General features: G+C 43.0%; 2 protein-coding genes across 2 annotated transcripts; both read left to right on the forward strand.

Annotated features, from left to right (window-relative positions):
* The first annotated feature begins 60 nt into the window (after positions 1-60).
* Positions 61-4,536, forward strand: gnb5a (guanine nucleotide binding protein (G protein), beta 5a). Its single transcript, XM_040161786.2, has 11 exons — positions 61-302; positions 760-896; positions 1,002-1,043; positions 1,811-1,887; positions 1,982-2,114; positions 2,305-2,448; positions 2,549-2,640; positions 2,865-2,913; positions 3,003-3,099; positions 3,221-3,387; positions 3,484-4,536. The coding sequence occupies exons 1-11, from the start codon at positions 167-169 to the stop codon at positions 3,493-3,495; spliced, it is 1,086 nt and encodes a 361-aa protein (XP_040017720.1). The 5' UTR covers positions 61-166; the 3' UTR covers positions 3,496-4,536.
* A 117-nt stretch (positions 4,537-4,653) lies between these two features.
* ap4e1 (adaptor related protein complex 4 subunit epsilon 1) lies at positions 4,654-13,848 on the forward strand. The gene is made up of 21 exons (XM_040161711.2): positions 4,654-5,005; positions 5,731-5,802; positions 5,919-6,042; positions 6,229-6,302; positions 6,378-6,499; positions 6,617-6,776; positions 6,848-7,014; positions 7,134-7,207; positions 7,293-7,415; positions 7,515-7,624; positions 7,714-7,853; positions 8,073-8,185; positions 8,329-8,447; positions 9,075-9,377; positions 9,971-10,082; positions 10,177-10,309; positions 10,412-10,667; positions 11,225-11,770; positions 11,869-12,059; positions 12,151-12,311; positions 12,515-13,848. Exons 1-21 carry the CDS (start codon positions 4,865-4,867, stop codon positions 12,673-12,675), a joined length of 3,402 nt encoding a protein of 1,133 aa, XP_040017645.2. The 5' UTR covers positions 4,654-4,864; the 3' UTR covers positions 12,676-13,848.
* Positions 13,849-13,917: the final 69 nt, after the last annotated feature.

The following is a 13,917-nucleotide window of genomic DNA, read 5'->3' on the forward strand; positions in this document are numbered from 1 at the left end:
CAGGTCCCCCCCCCCCCCCCCCCCCCCCCCCTCCTCCTCCTCTTCTTCCTCCTCCTCCATTTGAAAACCGGAGGAGCATCTTCTCCCTGTGACGTCATGACCGCAGCATCAGCTGTTAGCTCCGCTTGAAACCGTTTCGCTGCCGATCGCCGCCTGCACGAAATATATGAGATCCCCTCGCGTCCCTGAAATGGCGACACAGGAGGTACAGCCGAACGAGACTCTGACCCACCTCAAAACGGAGTCGGACACCCTGAAGACGAAGCTGGAGGAGGAACGAGCGAAGCTGCACGACGTCGAGCGTGAGTGCTGCTGAAAATGGAGAGGCCTCCACCCACCGCCGCCTTCCCGCCCCGGCGGGACGAATAACGGCAAATGTCTAACAAATGTGTTTTCAGCGGGGAGGACAAATGATGACAGTTTTACGTCAGCGTGTCCGAGCTCATTATTGACCCGATCGTTACATCACATATTTGACAGGCAGCTGAAGCAGTATGTTTGTTCGCTTCCCCTGTTCCCTTCTGGATGGTTGGTCCAATGACATCTCGGATATATGGCGGATGTTTAATACGAGGCTGCCTTTGCAGTCCATGTTTGTTTGTGAGAAGACATGGCAGAATTAAAAAAAAAAAAAAAAAAGATTATTTTTAGATTATTTCTATGTCGTAGGTCCACTTTAATCCTGATTGCTCAGGCAATATTCATCCAGGGGAGGATTTAATGTTGTGTGTGTGTGTGTGTGTGTGTGTGTGCGCGCAGTACATCAGGTGGCAGAGAAGGTGGATGGGCTGGGTCAGTTTATTATGAAGACCCGAAGAACTCTGAAGGGACATGGCAACAAAGTTCTGTGCATGGACTGGTGTAAGGACAAGAGGAGGATCGTCAGCTCCTCACAGGTCACATTCTCCCCTGTACTGATTTACATGCTTGTAACCCAGTGTGTGATTGCATGATTTACAGTGCATGTGTTCTTTGCTGTACTTGTTTTAATCTCTTTGCAGGATGGAAAGGTGATCGTTTGGGACGCTTTCACCACCAACAAGGTAACGTTGTCTTTTCTAACATAAATGTATTCTACTATTGTTATTACTAAACTATTTTTTTGTAATAGAACCTTTTTGGCGTGTAATTCCTCAGAACGAATGATGATGAAATGTAAATATCTGTAATTGAGAAATAATTCATATTACTAAAGACAAGTGGGGAAAAAAAACATTTAATCCAAAATAAATATTTATGAACACAATAATTTCATGACCCATCGGATTTATCTTATTACTTTTTTTTTTTTTTTAAACAAAAACATGTTGGTAATGACAACTTAAATATTAAAGGCAAGAATACAGATTTGATTAGCTTCTAAAATAAGGTTAGTTAATATAACAGGTGCATAAATTGTAATTTAGTAACTTATTGTGAAAAAACGGGCTGACCCATTCTATAAAAACATCATCTATTGAACCTCTAATTGAGAATTTCACTTTGTGCAAAATGGTGTACAAAATCAAATATATGAGGCATAATGGACGAGGAGTCTGCTATGCTGTTTTATTTAAATGAATGAGGACGAAAGGGAAGGGACATCACAGATTTCTTTTTTTAGTGACAATTGACCACACAAATGTCTAAATTTTATTTATGATACCAACCACGGCTTCATATCGTTTTTGCTCTTGGACAAACGGTTGCGTCGCCGATCCGTAGCATCCCAAAGCTTCCTGTTCTACTGTAAATAATTGATTATAATTCATCGGATTCATCTTGCTGTCCTGATGCGGCTCATGCAGCTTTGGGTTTTGATATTTATTAGGAGCACGCTGTGACAATGCCTTGCACCTGGGTGATGGCCTGCGCCTACGCCCCCTCCGGCTGTGCCGTGGCTTGTGGGTGAGTGTGTTGCTGTTCGTATCCAAATGTTGTGTGTCATCTGTTTGCTTTTCCGTTCTCCTTTTTTTAAGCTTCGGTCATTTTCCTGTCACAGGGGCCTGGATAATAAATGTTCAGTGTATCCTCTCTCTCTGGACAAGAATGAGAACTTGGCTGCCAAGAAGAAATCGGTGGCCATGCACACAAACTATCTGTCGGCCTGCAGCTTCACCAACTCAGATATGCAGGTCAGAGCATCGATCATACACTGAGAGCTTCCTCCCTTTTTAATAATTTACAGCAGCCAATTGCTCCTGGTTTGATGTCCCGGTCACGTGATGCTTCACACAACAAAGAAAATCCATTTATAGCTTTGTGTGTTTACTGATCTTCAGAAGAGTCACCGTTCTTCCTCCTTATTGTCTGCTTGTGTTAAAGATCCTGACGTCCAGCGGGGATGGAACATGTGCATTATGGGATGTTGAGAGCGGGCAGCTGTTGCAGAGTTTCCATGGACACGCTGCAGATGTGCTCTGTCTGGACTTGGCCCCCTCTGAGACTGGAAACACGTTTGTTTCAGGGGTGAGGACACTTTTCCCTACAGTTTGTTGCTGTTTAAATGTGACTTAATTCCTTCACACATTTGGTCAGATTGTTCATTATTCTGTATTCTATTCTGCAGGGCTGTGATAAGAAGGCCAACGTGTGGGACATGCGTTCAGGACAGTGTATTCAGTCTTTTGAAACTCATGAATCAGACATAAATAGTGTGCGGTAAGTTACTCCCAATGGTGAAAATGATCATTCTTTTCATGAATGATATTATAAAAATGTCTGTGTAAAGTGTTATGTATTGTGCATCTTTCAAGTTAAGCTGCTAGTTTACGGCACCGTATCTTCTTCATACCACCACTGGGAGTCGCCAAAAGTCGGAAATAATCAAATCCTACACAAGAGAAGTATTCTTTCCTAACGAAGGCTGTTTTTTTTTTAAACAGATACTATCCAAGTGGAGATGCATTTGCTTCTGGCTCAGATGATGCTACGGTAAGTAATTTGATATTTACCACATGCAGTGGAAACAGAAACGTGTGGAAAATAACTTTCGAACATTCAAACACTGACCTCTGTTACAGTGCCGGCTGTATGACTTAAGGGCAGACCGAGAAGTGGCTATTTATTCTAAAGAGAGCATCATATTTGGCGTGTCCAGTGTTGATTTCTCTCTCAGTGGTAAGAAATACGCACCTTGGTAATAGTCGGGTTACTCAACCAAACAGCAGTTAATGACAAATCAAAGCCTCAATTTTTTGTGCGCAGAGTTAAGTCTTTGTTGTTTTTGTTAACCTCATAGGACGGTTATTGTTTGGAGGCTACAACGACTACACCATCAATGTTTGGGATGTTCTCAAAGGGACACGCGTCTCCATTCTGTTTGGCCATGAGAACCGGGTCAGTACCCTGCGCGTTTCTCCAGATGGGACGGCCTTCTGCACGGGTTCCTGGGACCACACTCTTCGGGTATGAAACGTCTGTTGTTCTCGTCTCAACTGACGATCAAATGTGCAGTGAAAGGTTGGTGAGTTCTTGTGATGTCTGCTGTTTTGATTTTTCCAGGTCTGGGCTTGAGGATGAAGACGCAGAGGATTGAATGGTAGACAGACCTTCTGAAGACACCAACATTTCTGTTTGCTAGAGTACAATCACAGAGATAGAAACTCAGCCTTGGTTGTACGTAGTGCATATCAATAGCTTTGTATATACTCCAGTCTCATGGCCATCGTAAATTGACATATTTTAGAGACTAATCAAACCAAATGGCACGCTTATATTACAGGATGATTGAAAGAAAATTGCACAAACGTACTTATGGTAACTTAAGATGTTAAATGTATATTGCACAAAAATAACTAGAATAGAAGTGTCACAATAAAGTGATGTGTTGTAAGCACCGACACAAAGGATATTATTTTTTGATTTATTTGTTGTTTCTTGCACAAAAGATTATGAAAGAATGCCGTCTGAAGAAGAACATAGGATTCTAGGAAAGAATATGAAGGCCTCAGCTTCACTTGACTTGCTTCAATTTTTTATGCCGCAGAACAGTTGGAATATTAGGGATAGTAAGGACAATTTGATTGTCTTGTAGAAATGAATCGATAGTTCGAAGCCATATGACTGAGCATTGGCATAATATAGTAATGAACGAAAGTACAACTTTGTAGTTTATGAGGATGATATAGGACAGAAATAGATTTGATTCCACACCCTGTCCACCCAACAAGCCTTGACAGCATCTCAGCTGCCGATACTATCCTGATGTAAAAAGCAGCACATATTTAAAGATAAATCTAAAAGATATACTTTGTAATTTCCCTCCCAAATTATTTAAAAAGATGGTTTACCTCCTATGTGTCTCTTTCCAGCTGTTGTTACCCACTTACTGCTCTATGTGGACACTGCAATTAGACTCTGTGGTCCCTTGCTAGATGTATAAATATTAATGCATATGAATAAAATAACATGTTCTAGAATGTACTCTTATCAAGCAGTTGTCCAATGGCTGTAATTTAATATTTACGGAAATTATTTCATTGTAGTTTAGTGTAGTTATTAAAGGGACTGTTTATCAAAGTATTACCAACATAATAAACTGAGTTTTGAATATCATTGCACTCTCCCTTTTGTTCTTTACCTGATCTTATTCTTTTGTGTTCTTGCAATGATCTATTTAGACAAGAATAACCGCCACTGTTATTTGAGGTTTATTAATAAAGTTTCCCCAGTTCAAGCGGAAGTGACATCACTAGTCAGTCGGCTACATCAAAACAATGGCCGACTGTCAGGCGAGCTTGTGTCCTCTCGTGCTCTTTTAAACGCTTAACAATAAGGTTTCACGTGCTCTCTTTAATTACCTGTTTCTGGGATGGATAGATAATTTGATACGTATATCTTTAAAGAATAGGACTGCTGGAAAGCCCAGTTTTTCGTTGCTGAAATGAGCGATGTCGTGGAAAAGACCCTGACAGCTCTGCCGAGTCTGCTGTCTTTAGACTCTCACTCTGGATCTACAAAACTGTCCTCCTCCTCAAAACTAGGAAACCTCATCAGAGGAATCACCGAGTTAACGTCCAAACATGTGAGTGCCACCTTAGAAATGGAGCTCAGGTGAAATAGGAAGAGTCCTCATTGGATGAATTGCTCTAACGTTAGCTTGCTAAACTGTCTATGCTAACTCCAAAAAGGTGTGTTTACGTGTTTTAAGCCACTCTGTGCCTGTATTCCCTGGATTACCGTTTATGTTTTACACTTATTTACTGGGATCTTCGTGTTCCTTCTATGTCACCATCACGTGATAATATAGAAGAAAACAGAGCTGGGACTATTTTTAATACGTGTTTGTGGTGTTGCGTTCACTTGCTCGTGACAGACTGAGTAAGTAAAACTTCATTGGGACAAATTTTGCTCTCATCGTTCAGCCAGTTCTCAATTACCGCCCCTTTAGTTTTCTAATATCCTCTACATACTAGAATACACCAATTAGAAATAGTTTGAACGGTATTAGCCAGGTATATCTGATGTTCACTGCGATGTGTTGCCTTTTTTATAAAGTGTCTTCAGCTTTATTTACAGTGAACACTTACAAGTTATACTTTAAGCAATGACTAAAAGTAATGTAAAGTGCATCTTATTGTTTTTAGTTTATTGACCATATCGTTTTACCGTCCACCAACCTATCAAGGCTTGACTGTGCTTCACACATGACCATTGTCAGCAAATAATAGCATAATAGTGTATGATGTTAGCAGGCATGTGTACAGTATTTGATCTTAATATCCTTAAATGTCCTTCTCCCCTTTTCAGGAAGAGGAAAAACTTATTCAACGTGAACTAGCCTCTATCAAAGAGCAGGTGTCCTCCCCAAACACCTCCATGGTACGATTCTCCGGATTTTCCTATTTGGTTCCAGAAATGAGATGAGTCAAAGCAGTCCAGTGATGAGTTAAATGATGGATTTGTTTCCCCCTTCCTTGTGACCTAATCCCTTGCAGAGGCAGATGAAGGAGCTCATGGTGAGAGCGATCTACTGTGAAATGCTCGGTTATGAGGCTTCGTTCAGCTATATTCATGCCATCAAACTCGCTCAACAAGGCACTGCTCTGGAGAAAAGAGTTGGTACGTTTGTTTGTGAAGAGCTGGAAAGCTTATTCATAAGAGTACCTACTCAATTCAATAGTCTCATTATCAACACAAGAAGGCGATTGGTAGATTAGAGCTTTTAAAGCTTCAAAGCAACTTTAACTCCCTGCATCTCGCCGAACTTCTTTGAACAAAAGATAAGTTGGTGTTTATGCATTGCAGGTTACCTCGCCGTGTCTTTGTTTCTGAACGAAAGTCACGAGCTGCTGCTTCTTCTTGTGAACACTGTATTAAAGGTGGGTGTTGTGCTTTCACAGCATTTGTCTTCCGGCTCTTGCCAGAGGAGATGTTGATGTATTTTCTGTTCTTAGGATCTTCAGAGCACAAATCTCATTGAAGTGTGCATGGCTCTAACCGTTGTCAGCCAAATGTTCCCCAAAGATATGATTCCTGCAATCCTTCCTTTGGTTGAGGAGAAACTTACTCACCCGAAGTAAGAAACACTGTATACATTTTCAGTATAAATAGCGACCAATATGAATTAAGTAAATTCACTCAAAATCTGCTTTTATATTATCATTTATTAGCGATCCTCTGTGTGCATTTGCAGAGAAATCATTCGCAGAAAAGCAGTCCTGGCACTTTATAAGTTCTACCTAATAGCGCCAAATCAAGTTCAACACATCCACAACAAGTTTCGTAAAGCTCTCTGTGACAAGGATCCTGGCGTTATGACAGCGTCCCTACACATCTACTTACAGATGATCCAGGTAATTATTTTTTAGGTTTGTAGATTCTGTTAATGAATCCAGTCTCATCACTTATTTTTCGTTGATTACAGGAGAATCCAGAAGGTTATAAAGACCTGACGGCAAGTTTTGTCACCATACTGAAGCAAGTGGTGGCAGGAAAACTGCCCATGGACTTTAACTATCACAGTGTTCCTGCTCCTTGGCTCCAAATTCAGCTGCTCAGAATTCTGGCTTTTCTTGGGAAAAATGACCAAAGGTAAATGTTTTTTGTTCAACAATGACTATGTTATTACAGATGCCATTAAACCATTATGTAGTTGTGCTTTGTACTCAAATCTTTGAGTGCGTTTTGAGAGTCTGTTTTTTGTTCGACAGTTCAAGTGAGATCATGTATGACATCCTCGAGGAGTCTTTACGAAGAGCAGAAATAAATCATAACATCACCTACGGTATGTCCAATTTAAAGTGTCATCTTTTGCAAATTCAGTTTAACATAATTTATGTATTTTATTCAGATGCTGTCTTTATTTACAGCAATATTATACGAGTGTGTAAAATGCATTTACACAATTCACCCCAAATCTGAACTTTTGGAGAAAGCTGCAAAGTGCATCGGCAACTTTGTTCTGTCAACAAAGATTAATCTCAAATATCTAGGTAAGATTCAAAGAAAACATTTTTCTTTGTTGCAATAGTTTTCATTCAAGACTTCAAACATTGACTTCAGTAAATTGTTTCGTTTTGATGCTACTGCAGGCTTAAAGGCCCTCACCTATGTGGTCCAGCAGGATCCTAAACTGGCCCTCCAGCATCAGGTGACCATCATTGAGTGTCTTGATCACCCCGACCTCATCATCAAGCGTGAGGTAAGGCAGTCACCGATGTACTCTCCATTTGGTGCTGTAGAAATGTAGTTTTACAGCATTATTGGACTTTTTATGTTTTTTCTTTGTAGACCCTGGAGTTGCTCTTTCGGATCACTAACGCCCAGAATGTCACAGTCATCGTCGAGAAGATGCTGGAGTTTCTGCGCGGCAATAAAGATGACTACACTACCATTGACCTGGTGGGGAAGGTGGCAGAGTTGGCAGAAAAATATCCTTTAATATCTACCTGGTGTCCCGCTTTGACTGGGGAATTTAAAAACGAGTCATAAAATGAATGTGCAATAAATATTGAATCAAGAGCCTGTAATGGCTACTTAATTCAAAAATTGAATTGCATTGCGTTGCATTTAAAAAAATGTAAATCTTGTATTATTTATACCTTGTTTGTTCCTATGTAATGGTTTGATTTTTCTATAAACCATTCTACATATGCACCAAATAACGAATGGTTCATTGAGACCATGAGCACAGTGTTTTCAGTGGGTGGAGACACGATGCAGCCCGACATCCCAAACAGTTTCCTTAAACTGCTATCTGAGGGTGAGAAGCACGCACACACACACACACACATATATATACAACCTCAACATATACCAACGGTGTTATTCCGCTGAGTTGTAATAGTTCATTTATTTTCTGCTGATTGCTAATTTTGTAATGCTAATGTCTCTTTAATGACCCAGGATTCGACAGCGTGGAGGAGGACAGGAAGTTGAAGCTGTTCGCTGTGGATTCATATGTTTCTCTTCTGCAAGGAGAGCCTGGCAAACTGCCACAGCGCTTCCTCCAAGTCATCAGCTGGGTGAGTGCTGCACCACAAAAGGCAGTTTGCGTCAGTATTTTTGTAATACTAATGATCACAAGAAGCAGGAGAGGGAAAAATGAAGGTTTGGATTCAACTTTAGAGCACTTTAAAATTTCTGTGCATAAAAAAACCCCAAAACATTAACCGTTATTACTTCATTATTTACTTCACGATTTCAGTGAAAATCTGTGGGAATAGCTGTAGGAAATAGAGGCAACAACATAAAGCAACAATTCTAGTTTTAAAAAAGATGATAACGAGTCTCCTCAGGTGGGTCGTTCAAAGCTTAGCTTGACATTCCGACAAGTACCGTCATGCTAGTGTGTGTCCTGTTGGATGATCACAAGTGAGACGATCTCAAGCAGTTGACAAGTTTAATCATGGCGAGTAAGATCCTAATGTCAATTTGATACTGACATAGTACAGTATCTATCTAGTAACTTGTCATTACATTTTTCTTACAGGAATGACCCAAAATACACAGTCAACCGTGGATAGAAAAAATGTTTTATTACTGTTATTACTCTCCTTTACTTGTGGTTTGAAATGTAATCCACAACCCACCACACACGGAAGGACATTCATAGAATAACGCCCAACATTTTTGCCCCTTGTCATGCACAGGTCCTCGGGGAATACTCCTATCTGAGGGGGGAACTTGACGCGGCAACAGTCCTGAGGCTGCTGGCCAAACTATTGGACACGAAGAGCACGAGCAGTGAAACCAAGAGCTGGGTGCTCATGGCAATGACCAAGGTCTGTGAGGGCGGCGTGGGTGTCTCTGTGGCCCAGGAGGTTTGTGAAACATACAGCAGCTCCCTGGATACAGCGCTGAGACAGAGGGCTCAAGAGCTGCAGCACCTCAGCCAAGACCGGGACCTACGAGCAAAGGTGCTCCCTCGGGAAGCCGGCTCGGAGCCCTTGGAGGTAACGCACCTACGCTGCAGAATTACTACAATTGGCTGTAATATTGTGTTCATGTACCCCATGGAAACGTGCTGCATTGGAAACATTACGTTTGACCATGAAGGCCCGCTGGTGTTGAAGCTTTTGTAACGAAAGCACCATGATTTAACTCAGTGAACCTCAGCACTTGTTGCTTTGTAGTATCTCCCCTCTGGCAGCGTTGGTGCTTATTATCCGATCACTGGGAAACTAAAACCTGCCGGCACCTGCCCTCTTTCAAACCCAGTATATTATATTAATTACTGTGTATGGATGATCAAAGCAGCGGGTAAAGCCTGTCTGAAGTTGTCTGATGGGTGGGGCTACAAACTGTAAAACACGGGCAGTTCACAACCTCTTTGAAAATTACCTCCAACGGTACCAACGGTAATGTTTAACATGTGGGAAAATCATCTTTGTGAAGAACAATAATGATTTTATTTTGTACTGCATATATTATAGGAGTTATATTTGCAAGCACACACAAATAACAAGTCTTCTCCTACAGAAAATAATCTTCCCATTTCCACCAAAGGAGAAGCTTAAACTTTGTTGTTAATGACGTTGTCGTCCAGGTGGATTCCTCTCTGTCGTTTCTGGATGGATTTGTGTCGGAGGCGTTGGCGGCGGGCGCGGCCCCATACAAGCCCCATCATCAGCGGCAGGAGGAGCTGGCTCAGGCAAAAGGTGAAATATTGAGGCTTAGACAGATTCGAACGCACATGCACGTGGACATGCTCTGCCTCGTTTTGATTTCTCCTGACTTTGACTTTTTCCTCAGCGTTGAGCATGGAGCCATACGGCCTCCCCATCAGCATGTCGTCGTGCAGCATCGCAGACAGACAGTCGCCTACTCTGTTGTCTGTAAGCTCTGGTCTGTCGGGTGACAGCCCCAGCCTCTCTCAAAAAGGAGGGTACGTGGACAAACAATCAGACACACAAAAACAGCTACGCTGTCTGTGAAACAGGTTACACACAGATACAAAGCCGGATTCGAACTTTGGCTTTTCTTTCAGCTCTACGACTCTAAAGCTGGACGGTGTGAAGAGGGTGTGGGGAAGGCAGGGCTACCTGGTGCAGACGGAACCTGTGGAGGAGTCGGACCTTGTTGAGGTTACCGGTCCCCTGCAGTCACCCAACCAGCAGGCAGGGGCTGACGGGCCCCCCAGCCAGACTCCCACGCTGAAACCGACCCCGCAGCCCGAACAAGAGAAACAGCAGCTGGCCTCTTCGCTGTTTGTTGGCTTGGGCTCCCAAAGCTCTTTGTGTCTGGTCAGCTTTTGAATTCCTCTTTTTGAGTTAATTGAATTGATTATTTCTAATGAAGGCGGCGTGGTCCCCGTGTCTACGTGGGTTCTCTCCGGGTTCTCCGGCTTCCTCCCACAGGCCAAAGACATGCTCTGGGGATCAGGTTGATTGGGGACTCTAAATTGCCCGTAGATGTGTGAATGTGAGTGTGAATGGTTGTGTGTCTCTGTGTAGCCCTGTGATTGGCTGGCGACCAGTCCAGGGTGTACCCTGTCTATCGCCTGAAGTTGGCTGGGATGGACTCCAGCGACCCTGTGTGCAGGATAAGTGGTTTGACGATGGATGGATGGATCTATGCTTTAGGCTGTGTGACATTGCTAGTGACAGGTTTCCTCCTCAGCCCCTAAGAGGTTTTGCAGTTTCCACTTACCCCTTTCACATTATGCCATGAAAGTTGATTGTTACCATTGTGGTCTCCATAGCAATGTGTTTGTAAATGTACTCCGCTCCAATCTTTCATGTGACAGCAGCAAATCCTCCCATGTGACAGGCTGCAACAACAAAATGTTCCTTTTTGACAGATGGGAAAACCTGAGGCGACAACCCAGCGATTCAGAAGAAAAGCAAAAGGTCCAGTCCTGTCCTCCAGTACGGGCGAGCAAATATCCAACTCCTCCGTCTCCGCTTCGAGCATGGCGAATAACTTGCTGTGTAACGACCTCCTGGACTCCAATATCACCTCAGAAACGGCTGCTCCTTCACTCGAACAGACGCCCCAACTCTCTCGCGACCTCCCTGCTGCGAACGGCGCCTGTGCTGTAGAGTCAACGGACAGGGACGTGAAGGAAAATAGCGCCTCTCTCATTGGGGATAACCGGCTCGTAGCTGCTGATCCAGCTCCACGTGGAGACCGAGAAAAACTGAAAGACTTTAGCGCTCATCTTCCTGCAGAGTTCTCTGGACTCTGTCACTCAGACATCTCTCCTCTGGCCTCCAACCAAAGCCTGGATGTCTCTGCCTGTCATGTGCAGAAAGAGGACTCTTTAGCGCTGGTTGTCTTCATGTACAACTCTTCTGACGATGACATTCCTCACATACTACTAGAGCTCCGCTCCGATGAACTTGAGGTACAGTAACTACAGGGCAGGGAATAATTAGTGTAAGTCAATGCTCTCCTTGTAGGACTTTCATATTAAACAGCCTTTTGTTGTTCTGCATGTTTCAGGTATCGTGTGAAGGCGACAGTCCGGTTGAGGAGGCGAGGAGCCGCAGCGTAGCAGTGTGTCAGTACTCACTGACTGTGAAGAAGCCTTCTGTCCACGTTGAAGTGGCCGGGACGGTGTCTTATCAACTTCCTGTTGGGACGTCTCAGTCGGTGCAGTTTTCATACAAACTGCCTCTTACCAGCTTCATCAGGTGAAATATTTCCTTCCTTTTTAAGTGTGATCTCGCAGAAAGGACGCTCCTACTCTAACTGTTGCTTACTGTAATTTCCCCTTTCCTTCAGACCTTTGACCGTGTCCACAGAGGAGTACGGGACAATGTGGCTGGACTTCTCTCATGACACAAAGCAGAAGCTGACACCGATTTGTCTTGGCCAAGAACCTCTCATGGACACACTGAATGTGCTGAAGAAGAAACTCAAGCTTCATGTCGTGGAAATCATTGGTGAACAGATATTGAGTTCTAGTGTGAAATGTTAAAGCTGAGCTTTTTGACCTTTTTTATTTACTGAGGTGACACGTTAAAGAATGAAATGTCCCAGAGGGTTTATGTCCCAACTCACAAGGGGTCTTTCTAGCATCAAGCTAAAACGCGTGTGAAAGGTGCAGTGTTCCAGTACTTGAACAACTTGTTACTCTTCCCCACAGGAATGGAAGGTATCGTGGCTTGCCGAGTCCTCCGAGATCAGCCGTGTCTGATGCACTGCCGCCTGCACGCGGGGGCGCTGTCCGTGTGGCTGCGCTCTCCGGTCCCCGACCTGCCCGACTGCCTGATGTACCACTGTCAAAGAGCTTTACAGGAGCACTGAGCCCCTGAGTGCAGCTCCTCCACTGCGCAGCGCGCCCAGCTGCCCTCCAGACACTACGCAGTGTGGCGCAGAGCATCCTTTGTTTCATCCATTTTTTTTTTATCTCTCCCACTTTTTTTTTTATCTCTCCCAGTTCAAATCTGTATTTTGTTCTTGAAACATTTCTTTTTATCAGTGAAATTGCTGGAATAATTCACAGGCTCACAGCTGTTTGAATGTCATGGCTGGAATAACCTCAGTGCCGAACAGTTGCGTTTTTGTCCTGTGAGTGTTTTACGTTTCAAAGTCTTAAAATGATGACAGGGCTTCACTTAAATAGGTTTAAACATGGTTGGTGGGTTGGGGGGGGGGGGTGGAAATAAGAATAATGGCATTTAAGCCTAGTTTATGCTTCTGCGTTTTCTGCGCTTCTGCGTGCTCTGCACAAACACCATGAATTGAAGCGAGTGCGCAGAAGCATGCGCCGGCCTTTATTCTTGCATTGGACTGCTTGATGTTAGTTTTTGGAGAAACACAGTGAAAATATTGAACCAGATTAATTTCATTATTACTCCTGGTGTGGAGGACATTCCCGCTTTACGTCCCTCTTGGTCTTAAGGATAGTATTATTGTCATTATACTCACTGACTGCAGCAGTTACACGTATTTCTGTCATCTATGACGCGTGTTTTGACTTAACTAAGCAACGATGTCTCTACTGTCCATCTGTCCTGTTTTCATTTGATATGATTATCTATGCACTCGTGTTTTGGGGAGGGGTGGTTTTAGTTTTCCTTGATTATTATTATATTTTTCTATCAATGCAGTATTAGAAATATATTTATTGGATTTATATTCTTACGGAAAATATTTGACATGTTTTTGTTTTTTCTGGAAGAAAGAAAATCATCAAGCTGCGTCTACTGTTTGATCGTTCTGTGCCAGATTTGACTTGTACAGCCTGTATTATTTAATTCAACCTGAAGTGAGCGCTTGGTCTTTGTTGCATGTGTCCTTGTTTGAAGCGCAGCCTGGACGTAGAAATGTGTTTAAAACTCAATTTGACGCCTTAAGTTCTAATGCCAAGGTGGCGTGTTTGATTCGTGCCTGTGGTACAGAGAAGACCCTTGTTTCCTACAGTGCCTGTCACGACGTTCTGCTAACTTATAAATAAATCCAACTCATTCAAACCAACTTGATTTGGACTCTTCGATGAACACACATGACCTGAAGACCAGCATTTCTTTCTGATGATCTTTCCTC

The sequence above is a fragment of the Gasterosteus aculeatus genome, chromosome X (assembly GCF_964276395.1).
Source record: "Gasterosteus aculeatus chromosome X, fGasAcu3.hap1.1, whole genome shotgun sequence".
In the NCBI taxonomy this organism is placed as follows: domain Eukaryota; kingdom Metazoa; phylum Chordata; class Actinopteri; order Perciformes; family Gasterosteidae; genus Gasterosteus; species Gasterosteus aculeatus.

Coding starts and splice junctions, on each gene's coding strand:
- gnb5a (XM_040161786.2), top strand. CDS start 167: ATGAGATCCCCTCGCGTCCCTGAAATGGCGACACAGGAGGTACAGCCG. Junction 2,449..2,548: donor GAAACACGTTTGTTTCAGGG/GTGAGGACACTT, acceptor TCTATTCTGCAG/GGCTGTGATAAGAAGGCCAA. Junction 3,100..3,220: donor TGTTGATTTCTCTCTCAGTG/GTAAGAAATACG, acceptor TTAACCTCATAG/GACGGTTATTGTTTGGAGGC.
- ap4e1 (XM_040161711.2), top strand. CDS start 4,865: ATGAGCGATGTCGTGGAAAAGACCCTGACAGCTCTGCCGAGTCTGCTG. Junction 7,416..7,514: donor GATTAATCTCAAATATCTAG/GTAAGATTCAAA, acceptor ATGCTACTGCAG/GCTTAAAGGCCCTCACCTAT. Junction 7,625..7,713: donor ACCTCATCATCAAGCGTGAG/GTAAGGCAGTCA, acceptor TTTTCTTTGTAG/ACCCTGGAGTTGCTCTTTCG.